Source organism: Pan paniscus, chromosome X, assembly GCF_029289425.2.
Source record: "Pan paniscus chromosome X, NHGRI_mPanPan1-v2.0_pri, whole genome shotgun sequence".
NCBI classification, from domain to species: Eukaryota; Metazoa; Chordata; class Mammalia; order Primates; family Hominidae; genus Pan; species Pan paniscus.
The window spans coordinates 75050066-75071324 of NC_073272.2; the positions used below are offsets into that span (position 1 = coordinate 75050066).

Sequence of the window (21259 nt, forward strand, 5' to 3'; positions counted from 1 at the left end):
GCTTTGCCAGTTCAACATTGGGTGCTAAGCAGAGTGGCTGCTGTAGCGAATCTTGTGTACTTTGTGCTATAAATTTGTCTTTCTGTATTACTCTGTCATAAAGAGGAATACCTTAGGATAGAACACAGGCTTAGGTCTCCATAAGCCTGCTGTTCAAGACAGTCCAGCAAACTGATCAGTTATCCACTTTGCTGCGGGTCCCTGTTGGGGAAAAATTGGATGAAGTTTCCTTTTACTCTTGTTTTATGTCCTTGGGAGCTTGACCTTGTAGCCACATGGTGGTACTTTCTCTTGGTCTCTGCCATCCAGCAGACAGAAATTTTTGGGTGCCTGTCATAACTAGCTATAAAAATTATCTTGAGCAGTTAACAACCATTGCAAGCTCAAAATTGGCTGCTCTAGGCTCCTTCTGGGAAGGGCAATGGAAACTGCCCAATGCTGTAGCTTAGTAACTAAGGCTTTGTCTTTTCACAATGGTGGCCTGGGTTCAGGGTTCAATACTGGCTTAGGGAATGAGTCCTTTCTCATTTGATATCTGTGTAACCTTTATCATTTGTTGATTATCTTCCCCTCCATGGACCATTTTGTATTTTCCTTTCTCTGAGCACCTGGGAGGTTGCCTTTGGTAAGTTTAAAAGCCAGAAATATTGGCCGTTTGGCCTGGCAAAAGTTGGGTAATAAGAAAATTTAAAAAAATTTTTTTAAAGTGCTATATATAAAAGTCTGCTTATTCAAGTTCTAATAGCCTGGGACTCCTTGGGAAAACAGAGGAGGTGCCACAGTCCCCATTTTGGGAAAATCCTCTGTTTTCATCATGCAACCCCAGGAATTAAAAGCAAATAGATCCCTCTCAAAATCTAAGACTCTGTTGTATTTTGTGTTGCATTATCTGACATTTTTTACTTTTGGGGGTATCAGAAGTTACTTTACATTATGAGAGAGCTTTGGTGTGTAATAACTAGGTAGGAAATATAGTTTTGGAGATAGCTAATGAAAGTTATGGGGGGATACTCAGCTCCTTGCACGTTTGGATCAAAGTAGTATGCTCTTGGCCACCCAGAAGGTATAGAGATGTTCCCCTGCCCACTGAGAGTTAAACCTCCCATGGGGGATGGGCTAATCAAAGAATAGGCTAATTGGCTTTGGATTGCTTTGCAAAAAAATACATGATAAAATCATTGCATTGTCTTTTTCTGCAGCATTTCTCTTTTGGGGATCCAGTATAAAAATGGGACCCTTAATTTTTGGGATTTGTTTTTGCCTTCCAGCTGTGCCTGCTTATTAGGCTGTAGAAACTGTAATGCTTTCCTGGCCCTGTTCCTCCAAGGGCTCCACCCAGAAGGTAGTAATCTAATTAAGAAATGGGAAAATGAAAACCCTTACAACTATTGAATCTTCTGTGTATCTGTGTATTTATATGTGATGTGTGTGTAATGTGAAAGAGCATTGACTAATTGGTTTTTTAAGAAAGAGCTTAAATATTTTATCAGAAAAATAAAAACCATTATGCTTTTAGTTTACATGACTTTAGTAATTGTTGGGAAATAAAATATTTTACATGCAAGGTGTGTAAGGATAGTGAAATATGTTTTTGGTAAAAGATTATAAAAAGGCATGGGAATGTGGATTGTTCTGCTTAAAGGGTTAAAGGATTATTTTAAGTTAGATAGGATAAAGCTGAAGGTTTGAGCAAGTTGTGGAAGGTTTGTGAAAAATTAATTTTGTGAAAGAAATTGTGTGTGAACATATTGGCTAAAATTAAAGGGGAATTGTTTAGGTCTTCCATAAAGTGAAGATTGGAATAAAAGCACAACATGTTTTTCTTAGAGCACTGATCTTTTTTTTAACAAAAATTTGTAAAGGGTTGTAAAAGGTTAATGGAAATCTTAACCTTATGGTCAAACATTAAAATTGGGTAGATTTGTCTATCAGGTTTTATTAAAAATTGGGGTTTACATTAATAGTACACTAATGCAAAAGGTGAAATTTGAATTTCTCTCTTGAACAAGATTTTTATATAATATTAAAGGATAATAAAAATTTTTGTTTGCCCTTTGAATAAACTGCAGGAAAAAGAAGGGAAAGAAATGAGACAGGTTGTTTGGAAAGCTAAGTCTTCCCTCTTCATGAGTAAAGGTTTTTGCCTTTTTAAAATTTTTAAGTTATCAATTTTGCTAAATAACAAAATGGAATCCCAGGTTATCATAAGTTATGGTAACCTTGAAAAAACTTTCAAGACTCTCATGGAGAGCTGAAATGTTCATAAATATCAAGCAGAACAGGAGTCAACTGCATGGACTAAACTAAAAGTCTGAAGTAATCTTTTTAAACTTTTTGCTTAAAATGTTGCTGATCATTTGTTTTGTTTTTCAGAGTCAAGGAAAGTTTTTTGAGCCCTTTACAGCTTTTAACAATTGAATAAAATATACTGTGAACAAAATTTGGAGCATATTTGTTTCTCTCTACCTAATTTCTCTAGAATTTGGTAACTGTATTCTTAATTTATGGAAATGTAGTTATTTGCATAAGTGCAATAGGAATGTTTTCTTTTGCAGCAGGACACAATTGGAGAATCTTGGTTTACCAAGGCTTTGACTAGAATGGCATGCTTCTTTTTAAGGAATCAAACTTAACTTGTAGATCCAATAAAAGCCCCTTGGGAAAACTGGCCTCATGCCTTTTCTGCAAAGTCCTTGGTGAGGGTTTCTAACCTGTGGTAAGTAAAGAATGTCACTTTCTGATAGGCTCAGCAGGTTCAAGTTATCTTGGGACTTCAAGAGGAGAGAAATTTACTCAACTCATTGGTATTTGAGGGTACCAACCCACGGCTGGGCTCAGCTTAAAAAAATTCATATCTGAGATTCCTCATGAAACAGTTTCATCAAAGCCAATTTAAAATGCCTACTACGTGAAAAAAATTATTCTTGCTGCACTTTATACAAATATTCAAGCCAATTATAAGACTAAGGCTTATTTTTGCAAATGAATTGGTCCTATTATAACTTGTCTTTAGTAAAAATGGGAAACTGGAGAGAGAACAATTATGTTTCAAGAACTATGGTATACCTGTTATTAGATTCTAGTCTCATTGGTTGTTTTTGAGTTTTTTTCCTGCAATTTAGACTAACCCTACTTATTCCTGTGAACCAATCTGTAATCTCTGACTGCTGCACAGAAGAAACAAGAGGGATGGGTAGTCAAAAATCTGGATCTATATTCTAATTCTGGGCACATTGGAATCAGTTGGCAACCCCATATCAGCTTGGTTCCAACAGTTGCCCAGTCCATGGAAAACCTTCTTATTTAGTTGGGATAGTATTACTTATTTTGCTTTATTGTTGTGGAATATATTGCTGTTGTACCCTTTTGTAGGAATACAGGATAAGCTTACTGTTTTCTTTAAATGGAACACTTTTTAATTTTCCAGATATCACCTTGTGTCAGAGTTATAAATGGCCCTCACCATACTGACACTTTCTGACTGAGCTCCTCTCTACTCCAACTACAGGAGACCCTAATAATTAGGCAGGAATGTCATCACCCTTATTCAGCCTGAAAAAGTTACAGAAGATGGATCTTCAACCCTCTACAAACCTTAGGATTAAATGTTCTCTTATAAAAAGGAGGGGAAAGATATGTCAGAGGCATTTGAATCAGAGTGACTCCATCTTGAATATGGGCTGGGTAAAATGAGTCTGAGACCTACTGTGCTGCATTCCCAGGTGGTTAGGAATTCTAAGTCACAGGATGAGTAGGAGGTCAGCACAAGATATAGGTCACAAAGACCTTGCTGATAAAATAGCATGTGGTAAGGAAGCCAGGCAAATCCCACCGAAACCAAGATGGTAATGGAAATGACCTGATTTTCCTCACTGCTCACTACATGCTAATTATAATGCCTTAGCACTCTAAAAGACACTCTCACCAGCACCATTACAGTTTACAAATGCCATGGCAATGTCAGGAAGTTACACTATATGGCCTAAAAATGGGAGAAATCCTCAGTTCCTGGAATTGCCCACCCCTTTTTGGAAAACGCATGGATAATCCACCCCTCGTTTAGCATATAATCAGGAAATGACCATAAAAGTGGCCAGCCAGCAGCTCTCTGGGCTCCTCTGCATATGGAGGAGTCATTCTTTTGTTTCTTTACTTCTCTAATAAACTTGCTTTCATTTTATGGATTCACCTCAAATTCTTTCTTGCATGAGATCCAAAACCCTCTTTTGGGGTCTGGGTCCAGACCCCTTTCCAGTAACACTTTGTTTGTAATATGAGCTCTTTGTAACTGATTCACTAGAATAAATGACATGGGATTTTCTACAGAGATATTTGAGGTCTTTACCTAGGACAAAGTAAGTACTTTTTTTAAAAAAAAATAAGCTTGGCTGGAATAAAAGATTTTTTTCTGGTTTTGTGTTAAGCCTGACCTCTATGGGTTGGGCTTCTTTTAAGTGATTCAAGTTCTCCATTATTAATTGGTCAGAAAGTCAGCAATGACTGTTCCAAACTTCAGTTTTCAATGCTCTGCATTTTGAATGACTTCTGCCTTCCTGGTTGGCTAATTGGGGGCTTTCTCCATTCTGTCTGAAAAAGGACTTTTCCTGCAAATGGTGCATCAATTGAGGGAAACCTTATTTGGGGCTTACCTTAATGAGGGTCTCCTCAAATATTTCTCTGAGGGTAATGTATGAGTTAGGAGTAAGTGGGCTACTGTGTTTCTTTTTTAGTGTGTTTTGTTTATACTTATTTTAACTTTTAAATTCAGAGGTACATGTGCAGGTTTGTTATATAGGTAAACTTGTGTCATGGGAGTTCGTTGTACAGATTATTTCATCACCCAGGTATTAAGCCTAGTACCCATTAGTTATTTTTTCTGGTCCTCTCCCTCCTCCCACCCTTCACCCTCTGATAGGTCTCAGTGTCTGTTGTTCCCCTCTATGTACCTTTTTTCAGGTGACATGCATCTGGAGAATAGTACACATAGCCTTCAGTGTAAGAAAAAGCAAACCAGAGTTCACTTCACCCTTAGGCACATAAGAAAAGTTCTTTCTTTTTCCTTTCATCACAATGGCAGAGTGAAAGGCAAAAGATGTGTGAGGCTGAGTAGAGACTGAACGTGATTAAGTGTCACTAGACTGGTCAGCTTTCTATCTAAAAGCCATTGCAGCTAATTTCCCAATTCATATTCATGTAGGAACATAAGACAGAAATACCGAACGCATGGAAGGGGCTGTTCAGAAGGTGAGATGTTACAGAGAAGTCTACATACCACACATACCAATCAACCTGAGTGAATAAACATCACTATACCCCTATGAAATTAGATGTATAGAAACTTCCTTAGAGTAGTCTGAAACTTTAGGGTTTGTCAACATTGTTTAACAAAGCCACAATTTAGGAAAAAAAACAACAATTATATGCATATACTTTTAATGAAGGATATAGGAAGATAAAGCTGGCCAGCATTTGTCAATATTTCTGCACCAAGACACATGGTTTTAAGAATACTATATACAATCATTTTGAGCAGATTGGTGGGAAAAATAATTGTAGCAGATTGGCAACCTGTGCTTAACTTCTGAGGTCTCCTTTTCTGGCACTCTAATATAGTTCATATATTACCAAGACCAACTGCCAGCTTTTCTTTTATGTTCCTTCACTGATTAAGCCAGCAGAGTGAAAGTAATTATTCCTTGAATGCATCTTATCTAATTTTTTTTCCTTTAATGCCATTCCCTACTAACAATCTATTTCCTGGTATATTGAATTCATTGTTGGTTTTAACTCATTCTGCTGATGGCTGTGTACCATCCTGCTACAAAGAACACATTTAATGGTTTTGAACACTGTGCAGGACACAGACCTAACCCTTTTAGGGAAGTAAACAGTCATGGGTTGCATGCTACTAGGAGCCACCCATTCATTATTATATAATACCCGCATGCAAAAGGCTACAATTTAATATGGTACATTACAGCTATGGTTAAAGAAATGCAGATGTACCATACCTCATCAACCAATTCCTAACGAGATGGAACTCATTAATTTTCTAAGAATATGGATCTTGTCCAAGGGCCTGACAATCTCATTAGATGCCCCCTGTGCTTCTCCATAGAACGTCTTCTGTACCGAATCTCTTAGCTACTCTGAGAGCAGAGATTCTGGAATGTATAAATTTAATGTTCTTCACATGCTGTGTTTCTTAGACTCTTTTTCTAAAAGGAGAAAACAGATAATCATTCTTTTAAATTAAAGTATTTGCTCCTGCTGAAGAGGCAGCCTGCTTTGGAGAAAATGTGTGTGTGTGTGTGTGTGTGTGTGTGTGTACATGTGCATACATGTATGTAGATATGTGTGATGAGAGGTGAAAAGAATAGGCTTTCAATGACTGTTACATTCCTATGAATTTGGGCCCTGTTAAATTAATTTCAGGTTCATGTTACAATAATGTATAATATTCAGTATTCTTAAAACTTACTTGCTAGGATTGTGCTTAAATCTCCATTAACCTCAATGTCTATACTTTGTGCAATTTGGCATAAACATGGAGTGCATTCTTTACCTTGGCAATGTCTGCCCTGAGATTGGGCTCTATGGTGCCACAGGAGGTAATGGCACTGGTTGATGCCACATAGTGTGAAAAATATGTGTCACATGGGGCTAGTAGGGGAAAGAGGCACATATTGCATTCTTATCACATAGAAAGTAAGAGTTGTACAAATTGCATACTTTTCAGATTTTTGACAAAATGTGACTCTTTCAGAATGTGATCCTGTTGTAATTACTCTCAAAATTCTAACTGCTCCATGATAATTCCAGTCCTGGGAAGCCAAGTTACTTTAACAATGTACTGAACATGGTAACTGTGAGCCCTGCATAAGACAGCTGTGTTCCATTGGGGACCACTTAATCTCTTTTCCCCTTAATTTTTCCAGCTGTACCATGGGGAACAATTTTTTTATTCTGTCTCTTTCTGAGGACATTGTTGGAGTGAATGGAAGAACATTAACAAAGTGCTCTAAGTCCTGCAAGAACAAATCAGCAATGAGAGCATGGACAAAAGAATGGAGTACATTATTTTGCTTAGAAATACTGTATGGTTAAGCTTTTCATTCCAGTCCTATAATTAAAGACATATAAGAGCACTAGAAAGTGACATAGCACCCTTCAGCAGTAGGATCCTAACAATGAGTATCTTCATTTTGCAAATGGAGAAAATGAGTATCAACGATTAGGGAATGAGATTCCACAGAGGTTACTGGACAGGGATCCAAAGAAAACCAAGCAAAGAAGCCAGATCAGGGTGTGCTAATTATTAAATAAAATTCTGTATTCTTGATTAATAATCAACCAGTTGGGTACCTATGTACATTAGTCAATACTCAAATGATCCATGGATAGGGATATTATCAGAGCCTATAAACCAATGAGACCAAAATGCTAAGATAGGAATAGGTTTTCTTTTTATCTCTGAGCCCCTGGTAAAACCCTGATTTATTTGGCTTTTTTTTTTTTTTTTTTTTTTGAGACAGAGTTTCACTCTTATTGCCCAGGCTGGAGTGCAATGGCACGATCTCAGCTCACCACAACCTCTACCTCCCAGGTTCAAGCGATTCTCCTGCCTCAGCCTCCTGAGTAGCTGGGATTACAGTCATGCACCACCACTCCTGGCTAATTTTTGTATTTTTAGTAGAGACGGGGTTTCTCCATGTTGGTCAGGCTGGTCTTGAACTCCCGACCTCAGGTGGTCCGGCCGCCTTGGGCTCCCAAAATGTTGGGATTACAGGTGTGAGCCACTGCGCCCAGCCTTATTTGGCCTTTTAAAGACAGTGTAAATCTGTAAGACATTAAACAATCAGCTTTGCATTACATCTTTCCTGAGCTTTACCTCTCCGGAACTTCCTTATAGTTAACTGACACTATATTTTGTGACTTGACTTCTGTGGGAGCTGAGTGCTGATACACCCTATGCATCAAAGAAGTTCTTGATGTTTTTCTGACTTTGAATCACAGTTAACAGCTGCTCTGCCTGAATGCTTGGCAGAAGATGATTGATGGGAAAGAGGAAGATTACTTTGAGGCCTACTTGCTGTGTAGTAAGTAAAGGCCATACATGTAGAAAAAGGTGCATATCTATACGAATAGAAGACAAGGCTTGTCTGTCATAAAACCATGGGAATGGCCAAATAAGGCTTCAGGAAAAACCAAACGAGAGTATTTTGAGAAAGAGTGTAAGGGGAATTTTTTTTCCATCTGAATATATAAGAAGATTTCATCATGAAACCCAGTGTGTGCATAGTCATCTAGGCTGCTTTTTAGCTTCTGAGTTTGAGAAAGTCACTAGCCCTAATAAGTGTAGTCATGTCTAGTATTCTCTCAAATGTAATGCTGACCACAATCCATTTAATTTATGCCAAAAGTCTCACCTTGGTCAAAATTACCTAGGGGTCCAGATGAACAGGTTTTGTTGTTGCTTTAAGTAGCTGGATTGTTCACTTTCTCAGCTCCACTGGAACCCCAACACTAAATTGTGGCAGGCAACTCTTTTTTACTCAAACATATTTCAGGGAAGATAAATTAGTAAGCCAAACCATCCCTCTAGGAGCTCAATTCCTTGACACCTGTAAGATGCTTCTAAATTCCACTGATCTCTAAAAGAGTTGGAGCTTTTATTGTCAGCAGCTGGGCACTAGACTGCTGGATGAAAAAATGAAAGATATCAATACTCTTAAGATATTATTATTGTAAAGAATCAGTACTAGTATTCTCACTCATTGATTCAGGCACTAGGACTAAAAGAAAGGCTGATTATAAATAAATGGGGAAATTGATGCAAACTGTATTAACGGCTTAGCTACTACTGAAGCTAAAAAAAGAAGAAAGAACTGGCATATTACTATTTGGTTATCACTGTCTGTACAATAGCCCCTGCTATGAAAACACAGCTCTTTAGTGCTAATCCTCAGGCTAATGTCAGCTGTGAAACTTTACCCTTATGAAAGGCAGTGAAATTAAACCTGAAAATCACTCTGAAAACCCTTAACAAAACCTATGGGCCATAACTTAGGCTTATAGATTTTCTTTCATCATAAAATAACACATAAAGGCTAAAATAAAACTAGGAAGCAGATAAATGAATAAAAGTAATTGGAGAATTTTACTGCACCCTGACAAAAAAGTCTTTAAAAAACACTGGTTATTATGTTCAATAAAGTTTATGTCCTGAATTTGATCTTCTTGAGTAGCTGTGGTGCTTTCAGGAACATTTGTGACAGAACAGGTTTTACATTGTTGTTCAAATTCCAATTTGAGGACCTTGGTCACAGTGTACTGATTCACCCTCCCAAATTTTAGATACTTGATATAGCGATGGTTCAAAGTCTAGCAAATATTTAAGTTGCTATTTAGAGGAAAAGCATAATTAAACAAAGGCTTCAGGTTTTTAGCCTCGATTTTCACACTATAGCAGAATTTTGTATAGATATGCTGTACATGTTCACAAATGCATACGCACACAAGCAGCAAATGTAGTTTGATTCCCTTCAACACCAAAAAGGCCCTATATATGTGATTAATAATCTTTGTGGGGGAATTAAAGACTCTAAGGAAATTTTCTGAATTTCCTTTTACCTGATAAGATGAATGAAAAGATATATTTTACATTTAGGCTTTCATGGATTGGGGGAGGGGAAATGAAGAAACAAAAAAAATTGGCTTGAATTAACTGCTACCAAATTCCAAATTGGATTTCAGTCAGTAAATTAAATAACATAAAGTCCAGAAACATTTACACAGCAAGTATTTGATGGAATTCTTTCAAATTTTGAAGCTTTCAATCCATCACGGTGACTTATTTTGAAGATTACAATGATTTCCAACATTGAACTCTGTAAGCCTCATGGGAGGCAGAGATGGTGAGTCCTGGGAATGAAGAGAAGAAATTCACAGATGAGCTGAACAACTGTAAATATTCATGTGGTAACACCCACTTGACAATAATATGCAACCATTAAAATTACATTTATGAAGAGCATAGATCAGCACTGAAAAATGTTAAGTGAAAAAGGCAGGATATAAAATTATATATACAATGCTATATTTTTGACCCCCAAAATTATATTTGGAATAAGAGACTGAGGAAATACACTGAACTATTGAAAGTGGTGGATTCATGGGTAATTTGTTTTCATTTCTCTACCTTCTACTTGCATTTTCCACATTTTCTTTAGTAAATATATAATTTGATACTTCAAAAATACTATTTTTGAAATCCACATGGAAATAACAAGAGCTTTGAAATTGGGCAATTATGAATCTGAATTCTAGCTTTGCCTCTTATCTCCATAACTCTAGAAAAATAATGTCAATGGATCCTAGTTTACTCATCTGTAAAACTGGTATAATATAATCTTCCTGAAACAATATCTGGCATATAGTAGGCCCTCAAGTAGCTATTTGTTTAAGCTTTCCGGAAAATGATTTGGCCTTATCCATTGACCCTTTAAAAAATTCATACCAGTAATTTTGCTTCCAGGATTCTATCCTATGGAAATGATTATAAATGAGGAGAAAGATTTATGTTTAGTGATATTATTCACAACATTATGATGATGGAAAATTGGATAACATATCTTATTAAATTTATTTTTATTTTTAATTTTTATGGGTACATAGTAGGTATATATATATTTATGTGTTACATGAGATATTTTGATACATGCATGCAATGCATAATCATCACATTTTGGTAAATGAGGTATCCATCACCTCAAGCATTTATCCTTTGTGTTACCAACAATCCAGTTATACTTTTATAGTTATTTTAAAATGTACAATTAAATTATTTTTGACTATAGTTACCCTATTGCCCTAGCAAATACTGGGTCTTATTCATTCTTTCTGTTTTTTTTTTTTTTTTTTTGTAGCCATTAACAATCCCCAATTCCCCTCCAGCACTCACCCCTCCACTACCCTTCCCAGCCTCTGGTAATCATCATTCTACTCTCTAACTCCATGAGTTCAATTGTTTTAATTTTTAGCTTCCACAGATAAGTGGACATAGATGAAGCTGGAAACCATCATTCTCAGCAAACTAACACAGGAACAGAAAACCAAACACCACATGTTCTCACTCATAAGTGGGAGTTGAACAATGAGAACACATGGACACAGGGAGGGGAACATCACACACCGGGGCCTGTCGGGGGCTGGGGGGCTAGGTTTGGGATAGCATTAGGAGAAATACCTAATGTAGATATACCACGGGTTGATGGGTGCAGCAAACCACCATGGCACATGTATACTTATGTATCAAACCTGCACGTTCTGCACATGTGTCCCAGAAGTTAAAGTATAATTTTAAAAAAAGGGAACCTCCTTAATCTGATAAAGCTATCTAGAAAGAATGAGAGAGTGAGCATCTACCACACACAGGGACAGGATAGAAAAATGGTTCATTAAAAAAAAATTCTATGCCTACCATATGACTTAGCCATCCTACTCCTTGGTACTTACCCAAGCACAGGTTCACACAAAGTCTTGGTCACAAATGTTTATAGCAGCTTTATGTGTATGAGCAAAAAACTAGAAACACTTCTGATATCCATTAATAGATGGAAAAGTAAATTTTAGTGTGTGTGTGTGTGTGTATATATATATATAATATATATATATATATATATCTCCAGTGGAATACTACTCATCAATAAAAAGAAATCAATTATCCTTACACACAGCAACAAAGGTGAATCTCAATTATGTTGAGTGGAAGAAGCCAGACAAAACAAAAAAATACATTTGTACAGATCTACTTGTTTAAAATTCTAGAAAATGAAAACTGATAGTAACGAAATAAATCAGTGGTTGCCTGGTGATGGCGCAGGGGTTATTTATAAAAGTGCAGAAGAAAACTTTTGGGAGAGATGGATATATTCATTATTTTGATTGCAGCGATGGTTTCACAGATGTAAACGTATTTCAAAACTCACCAGATTGTATATTATAAAAGTATAGTTTTTTTGTAGTATAAAGGCACAAAAATGCAGAATAAAATTAAAGTGCTAGTTTCTTTGAATTAAAAAAGTATGAGATTTTAATGTTTTTATACGTGTTTCCAAGTTGCACTCAAAAAATGATCTATGAATTTAAACTTACATCAGCATTGTATAAGAACATCTGTTTCAGCATGTCCTTGCCTACAATAGGTACTGTAATTTGTAAAAATTGGCTGACTTAATAGATAAAAATTAGTATTTTAGGTTATTTTAATTTGCATGTCTTTACAGTGAAGTTGAACAAGTTTAATGTTTATTTTTCATTTTAATTTCTATTTTGTTGATTGTTTGCATCCTTTGCCCATTTACTTTTTACTTCCGTCTGGGAAGTGAGGAGCGTCTCTGCCCGGCCGCCCATCATCTGAGATGTGGGGAGTGCCTCTGCCCGGCCGCGACCCCATCTGGGAACTGAGGAGTGTCTCTGCCCGACCGCCACCCTATCTGGGAGGTGAGAAGCGTCTCTGCCCGGCCGCCCCGTCTGAGAAGTGAGGAGCCCCTCCGCCCAGCAGCCGCCCCATCTGGGAAGTGAGGAGCCCCTCCACCCAGCAGCCACCCTGTCCGGGAAGTGAGGAACGTCTCCACCTGGCAGCCACCCCGTCCAGGAGGTGGGGGGCAGCCCCCGCCCGGCCAGCCGCCCCGCCCGGGAGGGAGGTGTGGGGCAGCCCCCGCCTGGCCAGCTGCCCCGCCCGGGAGGGAGGTGGGGGGCAGCCCCCGCCTGGCCAGCCGCCCCACCTGGGAGGGAGGTGGGGTGCAGCCCCTGCCCGGCCAGACATCCCGTCAGGGAGGGTGGTGGGGGGCAGCCCCCGCCCAGCCAGCTGCCCCATCCGGGAGGGAGGTGGGCAGCCCCCACCCGGCCAGCCGCCCCGTCTGGGAGGGAGGGGGGCAGCCCCCACCCGGCCAGCCGCCCCATCCGGGAGGGAGGTGGGGGGCAGCCCCCGCCCGGCCAGCTGCCCCGTTTGGGAGGTGGGGGACAGCCCCCACCCAGCAGCCGCCCTGTCCGGGAGGTGGGGGGCGCCTCTGCCCGGCCACCCCGTCTGGGAAGTGAGGAGCCCCTCTGCCCGGCTGCCACCCCACCTGGGAGGTGTGCCCAACAGCTCATTGAGAACGGGCCATGATGACGATGGCGGTTTTGTCAAATAGAAAGGGGGGAAATATGGGGAAAAGAAAGAGAAATCAGATTGTTGCGGTGTCTGTGTAGAAAGAAGTAGACATAGGAGACTCCATTTTGTTCTGTACTAAGAAAAATTCTTCTGCCTTGGGATGCTGTTAATCTATAACCTTACCCCCAACCCCGTGCTCTCTGAAACATGTGCTGTGTCCACTCAGGGTTAAATGGATTAAGGGCGGTGCAAGATGTGCTTTGTTAAACAGATGCTTGAAGGCAGCATGCTCGTTAAGAGTCATCACCACTCCCTAATCTCAAGTACCCAGGGACACAAACACTGCGGAAGGCCGCAGGGTCCTCTGCCTAGGAAAACCAGAGTCCCTTGTTCACATGTGTATCTGCTGACCTTCCCTCCACTATTGTCCTATGACCCTGCCAAATCCCCCTCTCCGAGAAACACCCAAGAATGATCAATAAATACTAAAATAAATAAATAAATAAATAAATAAAACATTAGTCACCACAGTCAAATGAGATTCATCCCAGGGATGCAAGGATGGTTCAACATACACAAATCAATAAATTTGATGCATCACATTGACAGAACCAAGAAAAAAAGCACATGATTATTTCAATAGCTGCTGAAGAAGCATTTGATAGAATACAAATTCCCTATATGATTAAAACCCTTAATAAACTGGGTGTAAAAGGATCATACCTCAAATTAATACAGGCCATATATGACAAACCCACAGCTAACATAATACTGAATGGGAAAAATTGAAAGCTGATCCTCTAAGATCTGGAACAAGATGAGGAGGCCCACTTTCACCAATTTTATGCAACATAATACTAGAAATCCTGGCCAAAGCAATCAGATAAGAGAAATAAATAAAGGGGATCCAAATTGGAAAGGAAGAAGCCAAGTTATCCTTGGTTGCAGATGACCTGATATTTAGGAAACCCTAAGAACTCCACCAAAAAACTGTTAGAACTAATAAATGAATTTAGTAAAGCTGCAAGATACAAAATCAACCTACGAAAATCAGTAGAATTTATGCACACCAACAACAAACAATCTTAAGAAATAAATCAAGGAAGTAATTCCATTTCAAATAGTTACAAAGTATATAAAATACCTAGGAATTAATTTAAGAAGTGAAAGATCTATAGAAGGATAACTATAAAACATTGATGAAAAAGGTTAAAGAGGATATAAAGGAAAAATGGAAAAATATTTCATGTGCATGGATTGGAAGAAGAATCAATATTGTTAAAATGTCCATTCTACCCAAAGCAATCTACAGATTCAATGCAATCCCTATCAAAATACCAATGGCATTCTTCACAGAAATGGAAAAAATAATTCTTAAACGTATATGGAACAAAAAAAAGACCCCAAATAGCCAAAGCAATCCGGAACAAAAAGAACAAAACTGGAGGCACCACACTACCTAATTTCAAAATATACTACAAAGTGGTCAGGCACTGTGGCTCATGCCTGTAATCCCAGCATTTTGGGAGACTCAGGTGGGCAGATCACTTGAGGCCGGGAGTTTGAGACCAGCATGGCCAACATGGCAAGACCCTGTCTCTACTAAAAAACAAAAATTAGACAGGCATTGTGTACGCCTGTAATCCTAGCTACTCAGGAGCCTGAGGCAAAAGAATTGCTTGAACCTGTGAGGTGGAGATTTCAGTGAGCTGAGATTGTGCCACTGCACTCCAGCCCAGGCAACCAAGGAAGTCCCTGCCAAAAAAAAAAAAAAAAAAAAAAAAAAAAAAAAAAAAAAAAAACACACTACAAAGTGGTGGCTCATGCCTGTAATCCCAGCACTTTGGGAGGCTGAGGCGGGCAGATCATGAGATCAGGAGATTGAGACCATCCTGGCTAACACGGTGAAACCCCGTCTCTACTAAAAATACAAAAATTAGCTGGGCGTGGTGGCAGGCACCTGTAGTCCCAGTTACTTGGGAGGCTGAGGCAGGAGAATGGCATGAACCTGGGAGGTGGAGCTTGCAGTGAGCTGAGATTGAGCAACTGTACTGCAGCCTGGGCAACAGAATGAGATCCCATCTCTAAAAAAAAAAAAAAAAAAAAAAAAACAACAACAACACTACAAAGCAATGTTAAGTAAATCAGCATGGTGCATGGTGTTGGGATAAAAACACACATAGACCAATGAAGACAATAAAGAAACCAGGTCTAAGTCTACACATTTACAGTCAACTCATTTTTGACAAAGGTGCCAAGAACATACAATGTAGAAAGAACAGTCTCTTCAGCTAACGGTGCTGTGAAAACTGGACAACCATATACAGAAGAATGAAACTAGACCCATATCTCTCTCCGTATACAAAAGTCAAATCAAAATGGATTGAAGACTTAAATCTAAAGCCTGAAATTATGAATCGACTAGAAGAAAATTTGGGGGAAATGCTCCAGGACAAGACGCTGAAAGCACAGGCAACCAAAGCAAAAATAGACAATTGGGATTACATAAAGGTAAAAAGCTTCTGCACAGCAAAGAAAACAACCAACAAAGTGAAGAGACAACCCATAGAATGGGAGAAAATATTTGCAAACTATCCATCTGACAAAGGATTTATAACCAGAATATATAAGGAGCTCAAACAACTTAATAGCAAAAAAGAAAAAAAAAAGAAAAGAAAAAAGAAAAAGCCAAGTAATCTGATTCTAGAATGGGCAAAATATCTGAATAGATGTTTCTCACAAGAAGACATACAAATGGCCAACAGGTATATGAAAAATGCTCAACATCACCATTCTTCAGGGAAATGAAAATCAAACCATTGTGAGATACCATGTAATCCTTGTTAAAATAAGACCGTGAATAATGGATGCTACCAAGCACATGAAAGGGGAATGCTTGCACACTGTTGGTGGAAATGTAAATTAGTACAGTCACTATGGAAAATAGTGCAGAAGTTCCAATAGAAACTAAAAATAGAACTACCATAGGATCCATCAATTCCACTACTGGGTATACATCCAAAAGAAAGGAAATCAGTGTATCAAAGAGATATTTGTACTCCTATGATGTTTACTGAAGCACTATTTATAAGAGCCAAAATATTAGAACCAACTTAAATGTTCCTCGGTGGACTAATGAATAAAGAAAATGTGGTATATGTACACGATGGAATATTATTCATCCATAAAAACGTTAAAATCCTGTCATTTGCAGCAACATGGATGGAACTGGAGGTTATTACGTTAAGGAAATAAGCCAAGCACACAAAGACAAATATTGCATATTCTTACTCATATGTAGGAGCTACAAAAGTGGATCTCACAAAGATAGAGAGTAGATTGGTTGTTACCAGAGGCCAGGAAGATTAGGGAGGAGAGGAGAATAAAGAGAAGTTGATTAATGGGTGTAAGTATACAATTCGATAGGAGAAATAAGACCTTGTGTTTGATAGATCAGTAGGTTGCCCATAGTTAACAATAATGTATTGTACATTTTTTTTTTTTTGAGATGGAGTCTGGCTCTGTCGCCTAGGCTGGAGTGCAGTGGCGTGATCTCAGCTCACTGCAAGCTCTGCTTCTGGGGTTCACACCATTCTCCTGCCTGCCTCAGCCTCCCGAGTAGCTGAGACTACAGGCGCCCACCGCCACGCCCGGCTAATTTTTTGTATTTTTAGTAGAGACGGGGTTTCACCCTGTTAACCAGGATGGTCTCGATCTCCTGACCTCGTGATCCGCCCGCCTCGGCCTCTCAAAGTGCTGGGATTACAGGCGCGAGCCACCGCGCCCAGCCTGTACATTTCGATATAGCTAGAAGAGAATAATTTGAATGTTCCTAGCCTAAATAAAAGATAAATATTTAAAGTGATAGATATCCCAATTAACCTGATTTAATCTTTACACATTATGAATGTATAAAAATATCACATGTACCCCTTAAATATGTACATCTATTATAAAAATATTTTTAAAACCACAGTGCAATTTTGAGTTCCTAGATTCTTTGTGTTAATAATTTCAAGTAAAATAAGTATGGTTTCCTCATAGTGATACATCCAAAATTTAAAAAAAAGAAACAAGAAACTGGAATTTTGAAATCTTAAAAAAATGAAAATGCAACTTACAGAATGAGACAAAATATTTGCAAACTGTATACCTGATAAGGGGTTCATACCCAAAATATATGAAGAACTCATCCAACTCAATAGCAAAAAAACAAATAAACAGATTAAACAACGGGTGAAGGACCTGAATAGACATTTCTCAAAAGAAGACATTCAAATGGCCAACAGGTGTGTGAAAGGATGCTCAACATCACCAATCTTTATGGAAATGCAAATCAAAACCACCATGAGATATCACCTTCCACCAGTTAGGATGGTCATTCTCAAAAAGTCAAAAGATAACTAACGTTGGTGAGGATGTGGAGAAAAGGGAATCCTTATCCATTGTTGAGGGGATTTGAATTGATATCGCCATTACAGAAAACAGTATGGAGGTTCTTCAAAAATTGAAAAATAGAACTACTATATGATCTGGCAATCCCCCTTCTGTGTATGTATCCAATAAAATAAAATCAGTACCTCATAGAGATATCTGCAATCCCATGTTTACCACAGCATTATTCACCGTAACTAAGCTATGGAAACAACTGACGTGTCTGTGGATGGATGAATGTATAAAGAAATTGCGGGACAGATATACAACTGATTATTATTCTTTTTTTTTTTTTTTGACACGGAAGTATCACTCCGTTGCCCAGGCTGAAGTGCAGTGGCGAGATCTTGGCTTACTGCAACCTCCACTTCCTGGGTTCAAGCGATTCTCCTGCCTCAACCTCCCGAGTAGCTGGGATTACAGGCACGTGCCACCACGCCCGGCTAATTTTTTGTATTTTTAGTAGAGATGGGGTTTCACTGTGTTAGCCAGGATGGTCTCGATCTCCTGACCTCGTGATCCACCTACCTTGGGCTCCCAAAGTGCTGGGATTACAGGTGTGAGCCACCACCCCTGGCTATTATTCAGTTTTTAAAAAGAAGGCCATTCTTCCATTTACAACAACATGGATGAGACTAGTGGTATAAGCCAGACACAGAAAGAAAAATACTGCATGATCTCTCTTATGTGTGGATTCTAAGACAAAGAGAGCCAGAGAATACAACAGTGGTTACCAGAGGCAGGCAAGGTTGGGGGAAATGTAGGCCAAGGTGTACAAAGTAAGTAGTTATTTAGGATGAACAAATCTAGAGATTTAAAGTACAGCATGGGGACTATAGTTAATAATATTGTATTGTATACTGGAAATTTTCTAAGAGCATAGATTATAAGTACTCTTATCCCACAAAAAAAGGTAACTATGTAAGATGATGTATTTGTTAAATTGCTTACTTGTAATCATTTTACTATGTATTTGTATTTCAAAATATCATGTTGTACATCTTAAATTTTTACAATGAAAGAAAACAAACAAATAAGCATACATATTTAAAAACTAGAGTTATTCCTTTGCAAATAGAAAAAAACATTGCTCTGTTGCTGGAGTCTTTGTCAATGTCGCTGTTAACTTTATTTCATAGAGAATATTAACTGTGGCTGTCTCCTGCAGATTTCCAGGGATACTGCATCTCAAATAAATGACCACAATCAAAGAGTTCGGCAACTAATTTGAAAGGAGTGACACTTGGAAAATGGCAGAGCCTTTGTTACTACTGAAACAATAAAGAAACATATGAGTTCAAGACCAGCTGGCCAGCATGGTGAAACCCCAACTCTACTAAAAATACAAAAATTAGCCAGGCATGGTGGCGCATGCCTGTAGTCTCAGCTACTTGGGAGGCTGAGGCAGGAGAGTCACTTGAGCCCGGGAGGCAGAGGTTGCAGTGAGCCGAGATTGCGCCACTGCACTCCAGCCTGGATGACAGAGCGAGACTCCGTCTCAAGAAAAAACAAACAAACAACAACAACAAAAACAAAACAAAACGAAAAAAACACAGAACATTAAAAAAGGCACCAGAGCCATAAAGATGTAAAAAACTGAGAAATCAGCTGTACAAGAAATATTAAGGAACTAGGATTACTCCCAGCCCCCGACCCCGAGAAAGCTGAAGAAGTTCTTTATGGGCTTCACATACAGGCAAGCTCTGACCCACAGCAGTTTTCATTTAAGAATCACCCTGACAATCATACCCAACTTATTATTCATGATACTCATGACAGGTAGAGCCATAGATGCCACCCATCCAATTTGAAGGAAATGGATCCCAATTTGAATAGAGCAGAAAGAATTATACTGTAATCTTTAATTTTCATTATGTAAGCTACAGGAAAATTTATAATGAGCAAAAGTGGTAATATAACAGACATCTCTGGATCATTTCCTCAAAAAGCTAAAATATAGCCCCAAGACTCAAAAGTCTTTAAAAAGATGCCTGTTAAATCTCCTCAGAAGACTACATGGATCTATACACTGTGTATTTATGCGTTTTCTATATATTTGTGCATTAATTAAACCTTTTATTTTCAAAAATGACATCAGAGAAGCCTATTTAAATCCCTTGATTTCATAAAGGTGTTTCTTTACCTTATAATTTGCTGTGCTAATACAAGGCCATGATTTCAAAGAACACAAAGGCTTTATGTAGTTCCTGACTGTGATATTATATTTGTACCTAACAGGTTATTGTTAGCATATTTTATCATTTTTTTCTTTTTTTGAGACACAGTCTTGCTCTGTCGCACAGGCTGGAGTGCAGCGGCGCGATCTCGGCTCACTGCAAGCTCTGCCTCCTCGATTCACGCCATTCTCCTGCCTCAGCCTCCCGGGTAGCTGGGACTACAGGTGCCCGCAACCACGTCTGGCTATTTTTTTTTTTTTTGTATTTTTAGTAGAGATGGGGTTTCACTGTGTTAGCCAGGATGGTCTTGATCTCCTGACCTCGTGATCTGCCTGCCTCGGCCTCCCAAAGTGCTGAGATTACAGGTGTGAGCCACCACGCCCGGCCAAAAGTTTGTTTTATATTATGCAATGTACAAGTACGTTTTTTTTTGAGACGGAGTCTCACTCTGTCGCCCAGGGTAGAGTGCAGTGGCACGATCTCAGCTCACTGCAACCTCCATCTCCCGGGTTCAAGTGATTCTCCTGTGTCAGCCTCCCGAGTAGCTGGGATTACAGGTGTGTGTCATCATACCTGGCTATTTTTTTTTTTTTGTACTTTTTTAGTAGAGATGGGGTTTTGCCATGTTGGCCAGGCTGGTCTCAAACTTCTCACCTCAGGTGATCTGCCCGCCTCAGCCTCCCAAAGTGCTGGGATTACAAGCGTGAGCTACAGCGCCCGGCCATACAAGCACATTTATACTAAATGAAATGTTACATTTTGGGCTAGGAATAAAAATTCCACTTGATTCCTAAAAGAAATTAACTTAAATACACACATGTAATTTCAACTTACAGCACCTTTCCTAGGAATCTAAGTTGTTAAAAATGTAAGAACTGTTTGTCTATGACAGTTATGCACAGAAAATGGGAGCAACTGAAGTTAACATAGAATCAACCTAACAAATAACACAGCATGAGAACTTGCATTAGATACTAGAATGGGTTACAAAGGAGGATTGTGGAGTCTCCTTCAATGAACTTAAAAAAAAACCCTCAGCTATCTAAGATGGCATAGTGGTCTTGCTAAAGCTAAAGGCACCTTACAGTTTATGATTTTATGATTATGTAAGAAGCAGTTGAATGCTTCAGATCACTAAATGGCATGCAATCACAGCACTGTGTCTCATATGTACTTGTCCAAAGGAGAGACCTAGCAGTGTAGTGGAAAAAAGCTAGGATTTGGAATCAAGATACCTTGACATGTGAGATTAACATCTCTCAATTTTAGTTTCTTAATTATAAAATAGGGATGCTATTAATAACACTGCCTATCTAACCTGAAAGTTGTGAGGGTCAAAGGATATGAAGAAAAAGTATAGGAAAGCACTTTGTAAACTATAAAATAACATACTAATTTTTAATGATTGAATATTTTTGAAAAGGTCTGGAATTGGAGACTGCTTCAAAATATAACCTCTTTATGATGTGATGCTATATCTACATTTAAAGTA

General features: G+C 38.7%; 1 protein-coding gene across 2 annotated transcripts in view; it reads right to left on the bottom strand.

Moving 5' to 3' along the window:
* Positions 1 to 9135: 9135 nt before the first annotated feature.
* ZDHHC15 (zinc finger DHHC-type palmitoyltransferase 15) overlaps positions 9136 to 21259 on the bottom strand; it is a 116804-nt gene continuing 104680 nt past the window's right edge. For both annotated transcript variants that reach the window (XM_063601597.1, XM_063601596.1), the window contains one exon: positions 9136 to 9924. In XM_063601597.1, the coding sequence (XP_063457667.1) occupies positions 9866 to 9924 (59 nt within the window). In that variant the 3' untranslated portion in view covers positions 9136 to 9865. The remainder of the gene's footprint in view (positions 9925 to 21259) is intronic.